The sequence below is a fragment of the Cheilinus undulatus genome, linkage group 2 (genome assembly GCF_018320785.1).
Source record: "Cheilinus undulatus linkage group 2, ASM1832078v1, whole genome shotgun sequence".
Classification (NCBI taxonomy): domain Eukaryota; kingdom Metazoa; phylum Chordata; class Actinopteri; order Labriformes; family Labridae; genus Cheilinus; species Cheilinus undulatus.
Window position 1 is genome coordinate 46,956,732 of NC_054866.1, and position 22,226 is coordinate 46,978,957.

Consider the following 22,226-nt stretch of genomic DNA (forward strand, 5'->3'; position numbering starts at 1 on the left):
CTCTATGTTGTAACTCCATGCTTGTGTAAAAGGCAGGTCTCTGCTTCGCTTCCTTTTTCTCAGACTCTTGTCTCCAAAGTGAGCTGGTCGTTTAGAGACTGTTCTTTCTGCCTGACTGGTGCTGGTAGTGAAGCTCTGCATGGAAATGATAATCTGCACCTCACTGACAGTCGTAAGAGTCCTTTTTGGATGGGCAGGTTCCAAACCAAGTGAAATAATGCAGAAGTTTTTTAGCATCGGCTGTGATAAGAGCTGTTTAAATCTCTAAAAGAGAAGGATAGGAGCTTCACTGCTTCATTTATTGTCTCCTATAGCATGAGATCCATCTTATATCTAAGGAGAGAAGAAAATATGAGCCACAGTTCCTTCTGTTATCTTTGTTTAAAGTGACACGCCTCTCCTTAGATCACATAAATACACAATCAGCATGATGTTGGTAGATTTAAAACATCGGCACTGATTTAAACATTAGCTCTTATTTCACTAACAAAGACCACACCAGTGAGGATCAGTGTTTTTGTTGGTGATGAGAGAAGTAAGTGTGGAGCTCTAGAGATGGAGGGATGGTTTGGGGGGGGGGGGTAAGGGATGTGGGGTGAGGTGATGGAGCTGGCTCTCAGTCAGGAGCCCCCAGTGGTTCCTGTTTTCAAAGGTAAAGTTAAATGAAGGGCTTCTGTGGAGGGATGTGAATGCCAATGAGAGAGGGTTGCTTATACATGTTTGACAGTGGAAATGTGAATTGTGTGGGTCATGGTCTTTATTTTTGACACATTTAGATAAAACAACCTTTTGATTCATAAGGATAAAATTAGACTGAGTGGTTGGGGCTGGGGGGCTGGGGGACTCAATCTCAATTAGTCAAGGAGGGTGTGCAGAGGGGTATTCACAATATTGTAACTTTTTTTTTTTGCCACTTTTATCCAATTTTGACAATTTCTGTCACTTTTTAAATCACTTTTTTACTTATTTTTCCTAATTTTTGCAACATGTTTTTGCAACCTTTTGCTGACTTCAGCTGCTTTTTGCCCTTTTTGTCCATTTTTGTGAGTTTTTTTCCACTTTTTAACAGATTTTTACTGATTTTTGTCTATTTTTGCTGCTTTCTGCTCATTCCTTGTCACTTTTTGTCACATTTTTTGCACTTTTCATCAACTTTTTGTTACTATGAGTCCATTCTGCCCATTTATGGCACTTTTTGACCATCTTTGCATCTTTTAGCCCATTCATATCACTTTTTTGCCACCTTAGCCCAGTTTTGCCAATTTTTTTTTGTTTTTTTTTTGCCACCTTCAACCCATTTATGCTATTTTTCATCCATTTTTTTCTCTTCTCACAATCATTCAATTGTTTACTTTAATTCCAAAAAGGCTAGCTCAGTTTTATTTTCTGGCATCCAGACATTTGTGCACATCATGGCCTTGCTCTGAAATCTGACATTACTTTCCTAATAGTTCAGTTCACCCATCCATTGCTAACATTGCTAATAAAAAGGTAATTCAGTTTAAAAAAAAAAGGGGTTTACATTTTGAAACCTGAGCTACAGCATGAATAATTTTTTTTTTTGCTTTGCTAAGAGTGGTTATTATCAGGTTAGAAATAAAAAATGGTTATAACAGATTAACTTTACAATGGAACAGAAATTTGCTCATCTCCTAGTCCCCCCCCCCCCCCCAACACACACACACGTGAATAAATCAATTGACACTACCGTATTGATTTAACATCCTTTGAAAAAATATTTTCAGTACTGATATCAGAAAAAACACAATACCAGACCTTACTAATGAGAACTGATGTATTCTTTTTTTTGCACCAGTGACTTGATAATATCATTTTATGTCACAGAATCCACAGGTCTCGATAGTGGCATCACTGGACTAAAACTTCACTGTACTTTGGGTTTTGATAAATGCAGAATCAGGTCTTTAGAGCATCTGTCTTTTTTGCCCTTCAGACCTTCCCTGGAGCTTACTCTGATATTTTTCATTAAGGTCAAAGAAAAGTCAACAGGAAAGGACAAAGGGGGATAACTCTTTTGGACTTTCTGAATGGACCTTTAGAGTAAACAGGAAACCTCTGTGAAGAGCAGCTGTGGAGCTGTCCGTGGTGCTGAATGTGTTTTCCTTCTTAACCCCTCTGGGACGGTACAGCTCATAAAGTCACTGATATACTGGAACCGGGATGCTTTAAGAGCCCCTCTTCAGAGTCTTGTTGTGATATAAATCTAGACATGGGCTAAGGCTTAGTTAATTAGGTGTATTAATTAATATTATCATGTTAATTAGATGATCAACAGAGAGGAAATCTGTAGTTATTTCTACAGTTATTTAGCTTTAGGTTTTGGTTAATTTTGCCTTAAGTGAGGATATTTTTTGTTTTCATCTTTTGCTCATATGTCAGAGTTTGAGTCAAAAGCAGCTGAATATTTCCCATGAACCACCTGTCTAGATGGCTATGGAGCATTTGCATATAACAGAGTCATTTTAATGTTTAAACCCTGTCTCCTTGTTGTGTTTCGACAAGCCCCCGACACAATAAAGTATTCCACACAGGCCTGAGTCACTGACAGATTAATTCACGACACGCTTATGTTAATGCTGAGGAAATAATCTGTATGCCTTTGATGTGTGTATTTGCATGGAGGGAAGTATCATCGCTGCAACAATGCAAAGCCATAAAAGCACTGCAGTTTAGCTCAGTTATAAACGATGATGCTCCTGCGTTTGCTCAGGAGCAGCTGTTTGTGGAAGCACAGATATGTTGTTTTGATTCAGGTCACAGACTGTGTCCTCTTGTTATCTACTGTAGGTGATCAACACAGTCAAAACAAATTTACAAGGCGATTCATAATTTACGCTCCATTTACGTTTTGTTGTTCCAAATCATTTGCAGGCAGACTGCCTCACAACGGCAGCGGGGCCGGTGATAATTAGATGATTGATGGGCTCATTTCTTAACGACTGGTCTTTGGTTCAGTTTGACAATTACTCGGCTCAGTCAGTAAGAAATGCTGCATGAGTATTTGTTCCCTAGAAAACACTGAATTGAAGCCGTCAATAGCAATAAAGCTCTACTTAGTTAGAATTGATTATTTTCTCTGTTGTACCCAAATGATCTGATATTGTCCTGTCTAACCTTGTGTGGCAGAGTTTTATGGAAGCACAACAGACTCTTGGCAGCCGTCTGAGATTGAGATCCATGAGCTATTGGATTTTGCAGATCACAAAACTGAATTTAAAATTTTTTAAAGCCCATGAGTGACGTCCACTTGGGCATTGGTTCCCAACCTGTTGTCCTGGACCCACTGGGGGCAGGGTCGGCCCAAGATTACTTGGGGCCCTAAGCAAAGTTTGACTGGGGGCCCCCCATCCACCGATCACTGTTACAGATGCAGTCAATGCTAGATAATCTGCACATATACAACTAATCTAACCCCCAGTGGAGAAAAAAATGAGGTAACAGAACTTGTGATTTTGTTTATTTTATTTCAAACCACATTATAGATATTGAAAAAAACTCAAAATATAGTGTCACTTTATATACTTTAGTTAAACCTGAGGTTATTTGTCTCAGTTGATTCTCTAAATGAGTTAAACTAGACTCATATATTTGACCAGTGTGTATAAACTGTCTATTTAGTCCACTGATGATCATCCCTGTACATAAAGGTAGCGACTATTAGATCCACACTCTGGGCCCACTGGCATGCATGCGGTAAACTGAGCTATGAGCTCTGACTGTTGTGGATCTGGAAAGGACTGATTGTCTCTGGGAGATCAGGAAGTCTTCCACTCCTCTGTCTCTGCTGGGATGTTCTGGCTTTTACCTTTATGCACACAGATGAAGAAAGTTTCCTGTCTCTTATTTTTTCTGGACTATCTGTTAGGAGAGGGCTGTGTTGGAGCCCCTTAAGGCCCTGAAATCTGTAGGAGTGGACACGTGAAGAAGATGAACCTCTTCCTTTTTTTCTTGTCAGTCATTCTTTTGGGGACCTGCCTCATCAGCATGCATCCAAACTAAAAAAATAAAAACAATCTTTTTAATGTGTTAATAGTAATATCTTCATTTATGTAGGAAACACAGATAAATCAGGGTGGAAAGTAACTAATTACATTTACTTAGGTTATTGTAATTGAATAGCTTTTTTGTGTACTTGTAGTTTTTGAATGCTTTTCAAAATCAGTACTTTTACTTTTACTTAAGTACATTTTGAGGAAAGTCTTGTACTTCACTACAACTTTAAAAAAGCTTTGAGTACTGAGTAAAAAACATAAACAAAATGAGGCGATTCTGGCTTTCAGCCAACAAGAAAATGGCCAGAAGTTTAACTTTCACAGCACATTATGGTCAGTAGCGAGAGAATGATTCCACATTTCATCCTAAAACAGCTGTTGCATTTGACTTTAGGTTAAGTATCAGCTTATAAAAACAACCTGGTTTTAGAATTATGTTCTCTTTTAGTTCCTGACTTTTACTTCGGCTACCTCCTTCCCCGTCATAGCCTGGCTGATCTCTCTATAGTTTGCTTCTGAACTGCTTGTGAACATTCACCTCCTCGCTCTTGGGGGTCCCCTGGTTGTGACGGGGCCCTAAGCCACTGCTTATATTGTTTATGCCGGGCCGGCTTTGACTGGGGGGCACGAGCCTTTCTCTGCTCTGAGGTTTTTAAAATTGGTTTTGCACAAACAGTCCTAATTTTAGGCATGTAGGGTGCTAAGGACTCACTGCAGGGCCGAATGTCTCCCTGGGCTGGTAACACACATCTGTTGCTTGGGGAGCCAAGGTCCAAGGTCAAGCTTGATGGCTTTTTTTTTATCTGGGCCTTTAACCCCTGGTAATACACCCGGAGACCGTCTGTGGTTTAAAGTTCCTTTTGTCATCCACAGCACAACCAGGGGCTTGTGGCAACACTACTGCCCCTCTGGATTCTACACTGGGCCGTGCTTGCTCACCACCCCCACCCCCTCCTCCACCCTGAAGATGTGGACTTTTTTTTTTTCAACCGAGTATTTTACCACACCCCTGTTAATGTGCCGAGACATCCAGAGCACCACCTGGGTTGTGTCAATCCTCCTCTCTGTCCAGTGGTGCCCCCAGGTGGGCTTACTTTCCTTTAACTATCGCCTCTTTCTCCTCAAATGGCACTAACTGCTTCAGTCATTCCTGTACGAGGACCATGCATTTCAGCTAGAAGCTTTTCAAGATGGATCCATCTGATGACAGAGATGAAATCTGGCCAGTTTGGATTTGTAGCGTTAGTTTCTCAATGCAAAAACTCAGATTTTAGCTGGTTGGTTCACTGATTTTAAAATCAAAATTATGTAATCAAACTTATTTTAATCCACATTTATGTAACGTGTACACATAAAAACCTTATTTCAAGATATAAGACTCAAAATTACAGCCTGGATTGATTGTAATTAGTCAAAAATATCTGCCAGTTGAAAAAAGCAAAAATGTAGTTGTTGAGGCTAAAACTGAGGCTACTCATTTGGACAATAGATCTTTGCAAATAAAATTGGGCTTGTTTTATTAGAAGATTTTTCTTTTCTTTTTTTTTTTTTACAACTAATTCAGGCTCTTTATTTTATATCTGGAAATAAAAAGCTGGACTGGACATGTTAGTTGACTGTGGATTAAAAAAATTGCAGCCAGACATTTTTGACTATAAATCAGTCAAATTCTCCTATTTTTGCTGAGCTTCCAAAAACCTGCAGAAACTGCAGCTTTCTACCTCTTTGATATGTCTCTTAAAAGACTAACACTGCTGTCGTGCTTTCTGGGCAGGAGAGAGTTAAACCACCTATTCCAATCTCCAAATTATTCAGCGCTCAACAGTTTGCTCATGCATGTCATGCAGCCATGGTGTTCTTCAGAGAAGTGACATTGCAGCTCTATTTAAAGGCACCAGATGCCTGTCAGTCTCTTTCTCTCTCTCTCGTCCTGACGTACACCCTCTCCTGTCTGTAGGCACATTTATGAAATATGCATTTATTAAAGCACAGGGAAGCCGGCTGCCTCCTTCACTGATGACTTGATCCAATGTTGAGCAGCCGAAGCAGTCGCTGACTCGATGGTGCCAAAGTCAGGTGTCTGTGCTGTGAGAGTGAGTCAGTTTAAAAGCTTGAACAGGGCAACATGCTAAAGCTACAAACCCACGACAGAAGTGAAGATGACAGGGTTAGAGAGAGCTTAAATTTGTTGCTTAGACCGGAATCGTCATGTACTGTAATGTTGATTTTGAAGCATTTAAGTGTTAAATATCCCTTTAGTTTTACCTCCAAAGCATTTTGTTCATATCTAGCTCTGGTTCTGTTGGCGTTTTCTCTGCAGCCTTTTCCTGTTGCAGCTTATTTGTCCTTTACTCCTTTGTCTGCTCATCTGTGCATGTGCATCCTCATGCACAAACAAAGAAACACTCAGGAAAGCAGCTCCCTCATCTAAAAATAACCTCAGAGTTACTCTCCTGCTAAGTATATTTAAGTCTTCCAAGTGTCATTTGTGTCTGCGCCCACACACTCTTTCTGAGTTGGCATGGGAAGCTTTCTTTCCTTCCTGAAGCTTTACTGACATCCTTTAGTTACTGATATCTGAATTTAGGTGACATGTGCTTTTCTACATACAACTGGTAGTTTTTCAGCCTCATATCACGGTGTGTGTATTTGACCTAGTGCTGTGCAATGAATGCAGTTTCAATTGCAAAAGCAGGTTGTGCAATTACAAAATCACATAAAAGGCAGCAATTAAATTTTGTATGAAGTTGAAAGTTTAACAAAAATGCCTGCAGAAAAGGCCTTTAAGTTTTCCATCGTGCCGCCTTGCCTCCAAAAAAAAAGATTTTTTTTGTTTGTTTTGATATCCATTCATCTTGAATGCAGTATTTTAAAAACTTCTGGTTTAGTTTTTTTGGCCACCTAATGTTTTTGTGTTTTGAGTTGAGAAAAAACGCTTCAAAACTATCATTATTCTCTGAATTTTCCTTGATAACCAAGCAAGCAGAGCAGAGTTACTGCTGGATTTTTTTTTTTTTGTCTCTGGCAGTCCTGAAGATTTCCAGCCATAGAACAGCTACAGGACATTTGCTTTAGATAGTCATATCACCAACAACCTGCTTCTAACTGCAATGAAATGCATAAAAACAGAAACACTGTGATACAGCTTAATATCTGGGCTAAAAGAGAACTGGAGACACATTTTTATCCTGAATCTGACCCAAGACAGAGACAGAGGAAACTGAGCCTGAGTTCTTGTAACCCTGTTATTACAGCCCGTTTGACACATATTACTCTTGACCAGACCTTGGAAATCACTCAGTGAAGACTTTCTCGTGTTTTTCTTAGGTAGTATAAATAAATATCATGAAAATTGTGAGCTGTTCCTTACACACATGCAGTCAGCTGCACAATATTCGCCTACAACAGCGCTTAGCTTCACATTAGCAGTGTTAGCTCAAAGTTAGCCAGTTAGCACATTAACTGCCACCATAAAAAATAACTAACCAACAGTCTGTTATCTAGACACCATGTTAAAACTCTTCATTTAAAATGAAAATTGAGTCTTACCATCAAATGTCTCAAAGTCTTTATAAACTGATGATCTCAACTGTAACCTCCACTAACAGTAAATCCAGCCATTGTGTCTTTGGAGTAGTCCTGAAGAAAGACACAAGTGTCCACTGTGGATAGCTTGCTTACTGATGGCTCTTGCAAAACACTGCTGCTAAGCCGCTGATAAGCCAGGATGCCCCTAGCATGACCATCCAGCTATGCGGAAGTGGGATGCTCTTGCCATCCGCCCTATCAATGCACGCCTTTTGCATGACATGAACCTGTGTTGAATACAGTCCCACCTTGTAAAAAATTTGGTCAGAAGTAGATTTACCCACTCATCTGTGTTTATGCCGCTCAGCTGTCTGCAGTTCCCTTTGTTTCAACTTCTATCTTACCTGCATCGATGACAAACTCGTACTCTTTTCACACTGTTGTTTCCCTGTGTAGTTTCCAGTAGCTCTAAAGTCCCCTGTGGAAGACCTTTGACCTTTTTTACCAAATGCCAGGATTAGCCATGTACTGTGTTACGCTAATGAACAACCCCAGCACGAAACAGGAAGTAGGTCATGGTTGAATAACTCTGTGTTTATATTAAAAGATTTTTGCAACATATCTTCTCGTACAATATGTAATTATATATTATCTACTTATTTGATAATTGACATACACTGCCTGGCCAAAAAAGTCGCCACCTGGATTTAACTAAGGAAATAGGTACGAGCCTCCTATTGGATAATTACTGCATGGGCGATTTTCTTTCAGCTGGCAACAAGTTATTTAACCCCAGCCGATGCAATAAGTAACTTCTCATTTCTTATACAATGGTTTTTTTCTTCCCTGATGGCACGGGCATATTCCAAGATGATAATGCCAGGATCCATCAGGCTCAAATTGTGAAAGAGTGGTTCAGGGAGCATGAGGCATCATTTCAGAGTCCAGGCCTTAACCCCACTGAGAATCTTTGGGATGTGCTGGAGAAGGCTTTGCGCAGTGGTCGGACTCTCCCATCATCAATATTAAAATGAATGCAACACTGGATGGAAATAAATCTTGTGACATTGCAGAAGCTTACGAAACAATGCCACAGCGAACGCGTGCTGTAATCAAAGCTAAAGGCGGTCCAACGAAATATTAGAGTGTGTGACCTTTTTTTGGTGGCGACTTTTATTTTGGCCAGGCACTGTATTTTTTTAAGCCTGACATTTAGTATGTTAATATAGTTGTTTGCTGGAAACCGTCCAGGGATTGGTTAATACCCGCTAATAGAACTTCTGACATAAACTCATGATGTATTACATTTATTAATTTATTTACATCGGATCCCCATTAGTTGTTACCGTAGTAACAGCTATTCTTCCTGGGGTTCACAAAAAGACATGACAATACACAAAACATAGTCAAACAAATATACAAACAGTAAAATACAATAAAATCAAACAGTCCCAACATATCAAGAGCTAAAATATTTCATAGTCTGGAAGCAGGTGTTTAAAACATTTGTTTACAGTATAATAACTCCAGTTTCCATAACAGTCTATTAAATATATGTCAGATTAATTTAATCATTTACCAGCTGTTACAGGTAAAAATCTTATTTCTTTATTTAAAACGTCTGTCTTTAATTTCTTTTTAAAAGTAGTCTTATTAATAATTTTAACCAAATGCAGCGGCAGTTTATTCCATGTAAAGAGATGCACAACTGTTGATCAGTCCTCAGGACATTCCTGGAGCCAAGAATCATGGACTTTGTTTTAAGATGTTCAATTTAAGTTTGTTTTCTAAAACCCATTCTGAAATCAGCATTAATTCTTCCTGGAGTGATTTATTTAGACCCTTGCTGTTCGCTGTGGATACATGTATTGTACAATCATCTGCGTACATTGCAATGCCTGCTTTGTTTAATACATATGGAAGATCATTTGTATATATTGCATATTAGAGAGGTCCTAAGCAGCTCCCCTGGAGAATTCCACATTTCAAGGATTTAATAGAAGACAAGCTTCCATTGAATGTTACACATTGTTGCCTGTTAGATAAATAGCTTTTCATCCATCTAATGGCTGAGGGTTTGAATCCATATGCAGATAGTTTAACTAATAGTAGGTCATGGTCTATCAAATCAAAAGCTGCACTAAAATCCAGCAGTACAGTACCTACTAATAGCTTTCTGTCAATGTCTTTCAACCAGTCATCTGTTAACTGGGTAAGGGCTGTGCATGTTGAATGACCTGCCCTAAAAGCGTGTTGAAATTCTGAGTTAAATCTGTTTTGAGAGAAGTAAAACTGTATTTGTTTGAATACAATACCTTCCATTAATTTGCTTAAATAGGTAAAATGCAGATAGGTCGACTATTTGGTCCAGTAAAAGGATCCTTGTTATTTTTTGGTAAGGGATTAATTTTCCCTATTTTCCACAGCTGTGGAAAAACACCTTCCTCAAGACTCAAATTAAAAATATGATATAGTGGTTTTGCAAGAGTTCTAGCTGAAAGCTTTAGCAGTTTACCATCCATGTAGCCACAAGGGTTATCACATTTTAGCACCAGAAGACATTTTTCTATTTCATCAACATTTACATTAAGAAATTCAAACTGGCACTTATTTGTCTTTACAATATGATGTTTAATTATTGACTCTGAAAGCTTTCCGTTCTTTGTCAGCATTTGATTCCTCATTGCATCCACTTTATTGATGAAAAAATTATTGAAATAATCAGCAATATCTTTTGGTTTGGTGATGAATCCAGTGCCAGATTCAGTGAATGATGGGACGTTGTTAATCCTTTTTCCCATTATGTCATTGAGGGTTCTCCTTAATTTTTTGCTGTCACTTTTAATCTCCTCAATCCTGTTTTGATAATGTTGTTTTTTCTTTTGCTTATTCAATTTTGTGACTCTGTTTCTCATGTAACGGTAAGCTTGCCAGTCAGCTGAATTCCCAGTTACAACTGCAGCTTTCTTCAGTTGGTCCCTCTATTTCATACAGTTTCTTTACTCCAAATCAAGCCAAGGAGCTCTGATTATTCTAACAGTCAGTTTCCTAACCGGAGCGTGTTTGTTACAGATAGATAAAAACAAATTCATAAATAACTGTAATGCAAATTCAGTATTAGTTTTTGTACTCACATTATCCCACTGAGCATTATTTATGTCTTTAATAAACTCATTTTCGCAAAAATGTCTGTATATTCTTTTATATATCACCTTAGGTCCAGTTTTAGGGACTTTTGATTTCCTTGCCAGGGCAGTGAGGTTATGATCACTGAAGCCTATAGGTACGGATACTACCTTTGGACAACTGTCCACAGAGTTTGTGAAACAATGATCGATGCAAGTTGAAGAGGTCATGCCAGAGCTCCTGATGTTAATTCTAGTTGGTAAATTGACCATCTGGGTCAAATTACATACATTTGCCACATCACTCAATTTTCTTTTCAGTGTGCATGTTTCAGAGAACTGATCAATATTTAGGTCTCCTACAAAATATATTTCTCTGTCAGAGTCAGTAACTCTCTGTAACATCATGCATATTTCCTCGAGGTACTCTACATTTGACCCTGGTGATCTGTAACAACAGCCCACTAATATAGGTTTAAGATGGGGTAAATGGACCTGTAACCACAGAACTTCAACACCAGCTGCATCTAAATCTTCTCTTCTTTTTACAGGTAAATGTTCTTGGATATAAAAGGCTACACCCCCTCCATGTTTGTTTCTGTCATATCTAAATATTTTATACCCCTGTATAGCAACCTCTTCATCCTCTGTTGATGAATCTAAGTGTGTCTCTGAGATTGCCATTATGTGCACATTATTCTGTTGCAGCACCTGATCTAAGTCCTGTGCCTTGTTTGTATTGTATATACATTATGATGTATTACATCATAATCATGAACTGCAGTATTGTCCAGCACTATTGCAATTGCACAATACTAAATCCTGCAGCACAAATTTGACCCTTGGTGTTTCTGCAGACAAACTCAAGTGGACACTTGATGAACTGAGGTTCCACATTGGCTTTTCTAGAGAAGAGGTTGCCATGTTGATAAACAGATGAAAACAAAATGTTTCACAAGCATGTTTTTTTGGAGTTTCTTAGAAATTTCTGACTTTGTTCTCTATAAATAACACTGTGATTGTCCTCCTCTTAAGCCTCGTGTAATGAAGGTACAAAGTTAAGTGCTTGTAGACCGTCCCCTCTGCCTTGTAAATAAACAAATCTGTTTTTAAAGATGTCTCTTCCCACACTGAAACCTCCAGCAGAACCTTATGGTGATAAATTCAGCTGCCATTACATTTACTGTGTGATGACTAAACCATGTGCCGGGACGTGATGCACCTGTTAACTGTGCAGAGCCGCTGTGTCTCTGAGCAGCAGCACCAGTGGGGGCGATTCACTGCAAACACTTCACAGATTCAAGGAAAACGCTGGACTCTGAAGGTCATGGGCTTGGACTCATGCTCCTGAATAAACCCTATTTTCTTTAAATGATGCCTGGATGATCAATGAATTAAAACATATGGAAAATATAAGAATAAACAAAGAACATAAAGATGTGTTAATGTGGGAATAGTGAAATCATAAAAGCGAGCTTGGATGGCTGTGGCTGTGACAGCAGGTGAAGAGAATGAATCGATGAGCGGGTTTGATCTTGTTAACTTGAAGCAGTGGCGCGAGACCAATTTCCTAACGTACAGGCAGAAGCTGGGTCAGACTGTAAGACAGAGAGAGAGAGAAAGGTGAGTGTGAGCAAAGAGGACGGGTTAAAAGCTAACTAGCCTCATCAAATTAAAGATGCATTCAAAGCCATGGACGGGGTACCAAATAAAGAAACAAAGCGCTGTAAATGATCATGAATAAATGCTCATGTTTCTGCAGTTAGCAGAAGGAGTGGGTTTGTTTACTGAAGCTGAGTGTACTTCCTGTTTGTCTTGGCAGAGATCCGGGAGGCGTTTAAGGTCCTGGATCGGGACGGAAATGGGTTCATTTCCAAACAGGAGCTGGGCATGGCCATGCGCTCTCTGGGTTACATGCCCAGTGAGGTGGAGCTGGCCATCATCATGCAGAGACTAGACATGGATGGTGAGTCACACAAACTCTCACAGCTTTTGAAATGTTATACGTGCTAGAGATTGGCTTCTCGGCCTCATGTGTCACATTACAACATAAAACCACTTTACCTTCTCATAAAAATGTTAACACCATGATGTTTATGCTCTCATCAACACGCAGCTTTTCAGAGATTTACATTGAACGACTCTTTCCTGTGCTGTCCAGTGAGATGCACAGATTACACATTACTCTGTGTCATACATAAAACATTTATGCCTTCACTTCAAATTCAAACACTTAGAGTTTCATGTCTACACATGAGGGAATAAAGTGAAGTTAGAGCTGGGAGAGCATGGCATGAGTTACTAAACATGTAAGATTAAATAAAGATGCATGCATGACATGAGAGCGTTGGAGCTAACGACAGTTTTCTGTTTAATTTGATCAGTTTTTGAATCAATTATTTACTGATTTGTTATTTTGTTGAAAGGCTAGTCTTGATGACATTGTGTGATATTGCCAGGATTGTTAGATATTTTTAAGATTTAATCATGCTATGATTTTGTTGGAAACAGCATCACGTGGGTGATGTGTATTAGGGGTTGCACGGAGTCGACTTTCATGAGATAAAAGTCGACTCTGACTAGTCATTGATGAAATTATGAATGAATCTACAGGAGAAGGGAATAGTTTAAAATAACCAACAACACAAAAACAAACCAAAAAAAATGCAAATCATAATCCAAATGCTCCTAACCACGGGCAGCTCACAAACATTTTTTGATGCGAGTGCAAACAACAAAAGGTTAATGTGGTCCATAACATAGAACTAAAAAAAAACCCTGATGCACTGTCACTACATTTCTAGAACCTCCAGAAAAGAAGAGGTGGATCCAGCTGTTTGAACACATTGCCAGTCAAGTAGTTGGCAGACCATGATGCTTCTTGGTATGACATGCCAATGTGATGAAGCACATTTATCAGTAAACTGTTAAAAATGTCTTGGTATGCTGAAAAACAAAGATTGGTCTTCATTGGAGAGAAGGGGCCAAGACCAGACTTTGAAAAACAGCCCCATACCATCTACCCTCCTGCACCAAACTTCACAGTTGTCACAATGCAGTCAGGCAGGTAACGTTCTCCCAGCATACGCCAACCAAGACTCATCCATCTGACTGCCAAAGAGAGAAGCATGATTCATCACACAGAACACATTTCCTCTGCTACACAGTCCAGTGTTGATGTGTTTTACACCAGTACATCTGACGCTTGGCATTGGACACGATGCTGTGAGACTTTCATGCAGCTGCTCAGCCAAAGAAACCCATCCAATGAAACTCACTGCATTGATACATCAATGCCAGTGGAAGTTCAGAACTTTTCAGCTATGGAATCAGCGGAGTGGTGGCGACTTTTATGTGCCATGCGCCTTAGCAGTCACTGACCCCGCTCTGTGGTTCTAAGTGGCCTTCCACTTCTTGACTGAGTTGCTGTTGTTCCTAAATGCTTCCATTTTCCAATAATATCACTTACAGCTGACTGTGGAACATCCAGCAGGGATGAAACTTCTTGAATGGTCTTATTGCAAAGGTGGTATCCATCCCAGTACCACGCTGGAAGTCAATGAGCTCTTCAGAGCGACCCATTTAGTATCACAAGTGTTTGCAGATGAAGCCTACATGACTAATCTGTGGTCACACCTGAGTTCAATAATTAACAGTTCATACTTTTGTCCACATTGGGTACTTGCTATATACCTTGGGTTGGCATATGCATCCAGCTGCAGTCTTGTAAATATACTTACCCATACATGATGAGTGTTACTGGAGGACTTCCTGATGTGTGAGATGTAAAATATTTACATGGGGAGGGTAAATATGGTGGTTATTATGAACGAACATGATAAACATAAATAATGAATAGTAACAAAGATCAGCTCAGACTGATGACCGGTGGCCGAGTCCGAACCGTGTGCACTCTGTCTCATTTCCTCATAAAGCATACCTAATAGAGGCAGGCGTGACGTAATTTTGTAGGCAAACCTGGAAGTTAGCGTTGCATGGGTTCCCTCGGCGTCGAGCCTATGGGATTTTGCGATGGGTTTTTGGATTATTGCTGAAAATAAGATCTGTGTCCAATAAAAGTTTATGAAACTTACACGTTTTGTTGATAAAGATAATCTTCACAAATTGCTAATATAAGCATCATATCTGGTTCGTTAATCTAATTGACAAAGGTAAAAAGTTAACGGCATCACCCGCGGATACAAGTGAACGGCAGGCTCAGTTTCCGCGCTTCGGACGATGACGTATAGTCGTCCCCGACAAACGCTGTAGTCCTTGTTAGCTTTCTTTTAGCAACCGCCTTTATTAAGACATGAAAAGATACACAGTTCAAAGGCGGGGCATGTTTTAGATGTATTTTAAGTTGTAGGATAAAATGTTAAACTCTCTTGAGCTTGTGTTCACCACAGATCTTATTTCAGACATTTAACTGAAAACTCCTCCAAAAATTTCACAGACTTTCAGACGAGGGAACTGGAAGTGCTAAAATGCTAACTCACTTCCGCATTTTAGGACTCATTCTTGCACCATTTTATTATCAACAGTGTTAACTGGTGACTTTCAGCTAAATGTATGTAGATGTTATAGTTACAGCACCTCATTAAAACAGAGAGTCCTTGCAAATGTCTCTCTCTGTCTTTGTCATAAATATGCCAAAAATAATCTCATTGTAATGAAAAACTAAACTACTGCAAACACAGCCATGGACACATGACTGGAAGTCACAAATTTACATGGTCACCCTTTTAACTGCAACACCAGTCCTCCAAAGCTTATCTATGGTTAGCTGGTTTGGTAGACATGTTCCTCTGTGTAGTGACAATAAAACATGTAAAGATGTGGAGAATAGTGAGTTTACTTTATTAGTTTGTCTTTTAAATTCTCTGCCTGTTGTTGTCTCTGCTGCTGCGTCTTCACAACGCTGATAGCCAGATGGTCACATCACATACATGGAAGTTGGTCTTTCAGACAAGTGGTCTTGGTTAAAGTCTTACCTGTGGCCCCATTCTCTCTCTCTTTGGGATTTCCTGCTCCATCCATTGTCCTGTCCTCTCCAAATAAAGGCAAAAGAGTCTAGAAATAAATCTTACAAAATATGTACTGTATTAGAAAGAAGGCAAACAAACGATGATTGGTGTCGACATCATTTATTCTGAGTATCTCTCTGTCCCTGGGGGTCTTACCTTTACAAAATGTGATTTGGTGCGCTCAGCAGTGGAGAGTTGTTTCTAGCCTGCGAAAACTTTACACTTTGCAGTAAGATTCTGTCCTTTTGTGCAACAAATTTAAATGAGTGTGCACGTTACAAAAACACAACAGATGCCTCGATTTGAACCGCTGCGCCATTGCATTTTCTACCTCCATGGACTCGAGTCATTACAGGAGGACATTTTGCAGACATGTATGACAAGGGATGTTTGATTTGTTTTTCTGTCCAGCAGTTCTGCAGGTACAAAAACCTAAGATTAAAGCTTGTGACATGATTGTATGATTAGAAATGTTAATGTAATCACTAAAGGTACAGTTACAGTAGTGCATTGCTTTGCTCTGTATTGCCCCCACTACTGGCTGTCACTAGCTGAATCTGGAGGAAATGCATCACAAATACTTGCAGAAAACTGCATTTACACTCCTCATGCTTCCTCCTGTTAGAACAGAATGATCTGAACCTGCTGAGGTTTATATTCGCAGCATCATCCTTACCTACGACCTTCCAACCTTTTGTCCTTGATGAGACTCACTGAAAGGACAAACAAGCGCTCCATCTTCTCACAGGCAACGTTTGTGCTGAGGCAAAACTGCCCGCATTAACTCTGATTGACATTTTATAAAGGAAAGACGCTTAAAATTGTATAAGGCAGGGATTGGAAAATGCAATATGCAAATGTCACATCACTTGGAAAATATTCAAATTCTTCATGCTGCTATCTCAGCCTTTGATAAGTGCTTTTCACTTCCACTGTGAAGAGAAACACTGTAAATGTTCAAGGCTGAATATTAAAGTTTAAGAAGTTAGGCCGCCTTTATTCCTCTTCTGACTCATCTGCTTCACAATCTCAGGAGACCGGCGCAGCGTTGAGCCTCAGGGCCGGATCTCGTTGCATCGTCTGCTGCCACTTGAAGAAGCAGGCGAGGCCGATGAAGGTCACTGCAGCTTTTGTCTCAGGAAGTCTGCAAAGTGTTGGGTTCTTTATTTATTTATTCGCTCTGCGCTCATTCTTCTTTCTGCTTTCGCATATTGGATCTGAATTTGTTGGTGTTTGGAAAAGCTCTTACCCATAAAATGACTCAGGACGGCTTGTTTTTATTGATCGATGTCATTAGCAGAAATACTGTGGATTTACTCCGTTTAGGCATTATTCAATCTAAGAACAAGCTCAGATCAATTCTGGCTGAATTGGAGTTTGGCACGTTAACAAACACAAAGAGCTGTGTCTTCGTCTTTGTTAATGCGCCAAATCCAATTCAATAAAAACTGCTCTCTGAGATATGATCTAACCTATCCAGACAAACAAATAAAGCAAATGCTCCATTTCTCCCAGAGGCTTTTAGCTGCAAAGATTTGTTGTTTTTACTTTACAGGAATGAAGAAAAACACTATAATGATATGCCTCAGATGTACAGAACATCTGTTTTTCTTTCTGAGATCAATGCAGATTTTACTGTGAGAAGAATTTCACAAATATTGCAGCTATCATGATGCATTCCAGCCAGCTTTAATTGAAATTTATCATTTTCCGTGCAGACTGTGCATGCTGTAAAATACACATACTGATAGATTTATCTGTGACTGGCCTGATATTACTAGCAGAACATATTGCACTATTTAAAAGCATGGACTTCTGTCCGCAGCCTCCTTTTTTTCCACCGGTATCATTAAAGATAACTACTTCTTCTCCATGTAGAACCTATAAAGTCTGTTCTAAATAATTCAGTAAGCGTAATATTTTCTTTTGCTGAATAAATATAGCTAGGAAAGCATATAAAAGAACCCTGTCCTGGTGATTGTAACAGTAGTAGGACTGGACACCAGTCAGATCAGTGTTTCCTCAGCCATTACTGTTGGAAAAGTTCATTTCAGGAGTCCTGCACCTTCTTGATTTTGATTGGTTAGTGAGAGAGAGGTGACATTGTCCAGTACAGCGCTGTTTCAAAAGTCAAACTGTCAAACTTCAGCCAAGACTGCTGTGACCAAAAAAGGTCTGCTGCCGAGGGCAATTTTGCTTTTTAGGACGCTGGGCACTGAAGATGCTGGGAATACTTTATTTCTGTACTGAGAATGAGGCTTACCGACCAAGTATACTTGGAAAAAAAAAAAAAAAAATTAAAATTTTTGATTTCAGCTGATGTGTGTTTTGATTTCTAATATTTCAATAAATGGTCGTGCCTGTTCCTTTCTGTTGTTTGTTTTAAAATTATACAAATATTTACAGAAAAAACAGAGTTGGAGGTTTGGAGTGGAATAATCGTTCATTAATCATGATCGAGTTGAAAAGTTCAGTAAATCATGGGTTTGATTTTTGCCATAATTGTCCAGCCCTACACAGTACCCCCAAAAAGTTCAGTATAAACAGTTTTAAAATATTGCTGCTCACTGGTAATGCACCATAGACTGTGTATGTAAATGGACAACAGGCCTCTGCAGCCTCCTGTTGGACAAGGGTGAAGCTAAAATACCCAAGTGACTCTAGGTGTTGGGGAGGACTCTGATGGCAGTGTTCTGATGATCTGCAGCCGTCTTCTTTTGTAAGACCTGTGAAAACATCATTAGAATAATCAAGCCTGCTAAAAATTAAAGCACAAAGATTTTTAAAGGTCATGCATTTTACCCCTTTAAGACAAATTTGTATTGGTCTCAGAGGTCCCCAAAACATGCCTGTGAAGTTTGTTGCTACAAAAACACCCCAGTACTGGATTTTTGCATGTCTACAACCCCTCTGTTTCAGCCCTGCTCAGTACGAGCTGTTTCTGTGTCTGTAGCTTTAAATGTTAACGAGCTGTCTGACTCCGCCCTTAGTCATTTTGACGAAAACTAAACTCAGTTTTTGTCAGTTTTAGTCATTAAAGGTCTATTTTTGATATTTTTAGTCTATTTTTTGTCATGGAAAAAAGGCTTCTGATAACATTTTTAGTCGTAGTTTTAGTCGACAAAATTAACACTGTTGTGGACAGGCCAGGGGCACATATTTTTGCTAGAAAAGCCTGAAAAAGTGTATTTTGTGTAATATGTGACCTTTAAAGAGGGCTCTGTCCGCTTCCTGCTTGAGCCACGTCAAGTTTAGACAGCTTATTCTTTCACTGAGAATCTAATGTGAGACGGCGGGCTTCAATCTGTGGATTAAAAGAGACACGAGGCAGGGGACTTTTCCCTCTCACTTAATCTGTAGAGCCTGTATCAGGCATCACTTGTGAGGGGAGAGTGTTTTTTCTCCATAAAAAATCTTTAAAAGGCGGTGGTTTAGGGATAAAACACGCAGAGGCAAATTAAGGTGAGAGGCTTCTCCTGTAGTAGTCTGTCTAACATACATCCCTACAGCTCAGAAAAGAGTGGACATCCTCTTTAATTCTGTTACTAACTGATAGAGACTACTGCTAAGGCAGGTTGTTGAGGATGCACAGCTGGGAAACTGTCACCAGGAGGAATTTCAAAATAAAGGCGTAGCTGAAATGTGACTGTGTTGATCAGTATCAATCTGATTGGATAATTAATCAACCAATCGATGGACAATTACACCCCTAGTATCCACAGCAGCAAATCTTTGATGAGCATGATAACAGGAAGAGAAACAGCCATGTAAACTGATCATTGTGATTCTAGCATTAGCAATAATAATGGGGATGAAGAGAAAGATGTTTAAAATGTATGAAGGTGATTATAGCGGTGTAAGGCTGATGAGTGGTAGGAGCTGGAGTATTGTAGTTTAACAGCAGCAGGTTGTTCTTTAGCCTTCATTGGTTAATTCCTCTCCTCTATCCACATGTAAGCATGGCTCTAATATCCACTCACACTGATTAAAGAAACAAACACTGTGAGATTAGCTCTTCAAAATGTTCCATTAAGCTGACATAGAAGTGTGAAAACTCCCTCCTGCTGTTATTTACTGATCAGTTTGTGTAATGATGTTGTCATGCACGCACAATAACAGAGATAGTGATCAGAGCGACGCTGCAGCGAGGAGAGGAGGAGCATTAGCCGCTGAATGAGAATAGATGCTAATGATTGTACCTCGGCCAAGCGGGCAGCTGTGAAGATTGGATCCTCTGTCAAAGCCATCGATTCAGAGTCCAGCAGCCAAGTCCACCTGATATCCAGAAGATACTGATGGGTTATCTGCTCTGCTCGTCTCTGCCAATCCTTAAGATTGTTATTGAGCTCTGAGCGTCCTTCATGGAGAGGTGTGACTGCACGTCTTTGTTCCAGATCACGGCACTGCACCAGCCTTTGTTTTTCAGACATCGTCTCTTCTGATGCTCGTGCCCTTGATGTCTTTGTTTTAAACACTTTAAGTTTGGATCTTCACATGTCTCAAAATGCCCACAGAGACGGGTGTTTATTTTTTTCTTTCTGTTGTCTGTATTCTTTGAAAAAGCAGCAGAGTTTTGCTTCACTCTTCAATAATTCATGGCTGTGTTTCAGGCTGAGGCAGGAAGTTTGGTTGTGACATAAGAGAGGAGGAGAGCGGTCAGACGCAGGTGGCTCGGCCTCTGACAGACACAGAGCGACTCTCTGCAGAAAGCTGAGCTGTCACAAACTGCAGAGGCATCAGAACCAGAGCTGGCATGACATCCTGATGAGTTTAAAAAGTAAACAGGGCTTTTGAGGTGAATCTTAACGAAAGCCACAAAGTTATCCAACAGAGAAGGCCGTTTCTGGCACAACAGTACAAGAGACAACAAGTCAGGTAGAGGAGTTTCAATTTGTGATTTGGGGTGTATATATTTTAGAGTTTTAGCCATCAAGTTCTGAAACGAAAGTACAGCACAAACTGAAGATTTTTTGCAATTTTGAAAATGGGATTTTCCTCTCTCATGATGCCAGACATCAGATTTAACAGTAACACACTAACAGATTAATTCACTGACAACCAGCCTCTCAACTCTCAAACTCCAAATCTCTCATGGTCAGTGCAACTCTAAAGTAAAAAAGCACATCCTTTATGATACATCAGGATCTTACATTTTTCAATCACAACCAAATGTCTTAATGGAAAATGAGACAGTTTGGCCTTGAGATGGAACAAATATGTAACACATTGGTTGTCCTTTATTTGCCCAAGACACACCTAGATCAAGCAAAAATATCAAGGCACAACATATCCATATCTATACATAATGGCCTCTTGTAACCTTGTTACAATAAATCGAGCATATGGAGTTTGTTCAGGCAGGCCAAGTGCTGCCATATAATTGACATCAGCTGATCTCGTGCAAGATCCCATCAGCTGATTCCCTCTAAGCATGCTATTGGCTAATTGCACTCATGCTGCTATATTCTAACTGCTCTAGCCTGGCAATGCTACGCTGCTCCCTCTGCAGGCTGCTTTTTACAACCCTCCTCCTCCCCAGCTCCTCTTTTATCCTGCCTCTGACTATATCAGTGTCATTCTGTTGTCATTGATGCCTGTTATGCTCTGGGTTTTTGCTGTTCCAGTCCATGCTCAGACTTTCCATGTAGGCACAGAAAAAGATAGGAACATGTGCTGTTCCCAGCAGAGGGATCCCAGAACAGTTAAACATGAATAACAAAATCCATGTGTGTTTCCTTCTTTCACAAGCCTCTGAAAATGGCTTTGTGACCCATCAATTGAGAACCACATATAAATGCTTGTGGTGCTGCCAGAAATGAACAAGTCAGTCCTCTAGTTCTGATGTGACATGGCTGTGTTTGTTGTGCTTCATTCATCAGACGGCTTGCCTCCTGATCTGCTTTTATTTGTTTCCATGTGATAATCCACAGTGTGCCTGCTCAGCTGCCCTCTCTGTTCCCTCACACGACAGGATTCCTGATCAGGATTGAACATGTTTGATATTTCCTACTCAAATTGGAGCGGCCCTGATTGTCATGAATTGTATTATTAAAACATATTTCAACTTCTTGTCAGGACAAGTAAAAAAATAAATAAAATAAAAACACAAAACAAAACAAAAGGAGGACCCAAATGCAGACTCAAAAGAAACTCAAAGGTTTAATGATCCAAAGGCAAAAAACTGAAAAACTCCTTAAACTAAGTTCACAAGAAACGGCACAAAATACAAAAGGCTCACCAGAAAAAACAAGGAACAAGAGGAAGCAGAGGAGGCTGTATGACATCCAACAAACTGACAAAGACAAAGGGAAACAGAAACTAAATAGACTGGGAGTGATGACACACAGGTGAAAGAGGTGAGGGCAATCAAAATCAAATCAAGGCAGGAAGAAAACCTCTATATTTTTTTAAGAATCATGATTGGCAACATTAAGTATTAAGGCCAAGCTAAAATGTTTTTAAAAATGAAGAAACTATTACTAGACGGTGGTTGCCTTCTGTACCCCCCACAATGCAGGAGTGGATTAATATTT

General features: G+C 39.7%; 1 protein-coding gene across 2 annotated transcripts in view; it reads left to right on the forward strand.

Moving 5' to 3' along the window:
- The window catches only part of caln1 (calneuron 1), a 123,175-nt gene that overhangs the window by 27,163 nt on the left and 73,786 nt on the right, over positions 1-22,226 (forward strand). For both annotated transcript variants that reach the window (XR_005993170.1, XM_041810277.1), the window contains exon 3: positions 12,489-12,632. Coding sequence is in view for 1 of the 2 variants with exons in the window: in XM_041810277.1 (XP_041666211.1) it covers positions 12,489-12,632 (144 nt within the window). In the remaining variant the exon portion in view is untranslated. The remainder of the gene's footprint in view (positions 1-12,488; positions 12,633-22,226) is intronic.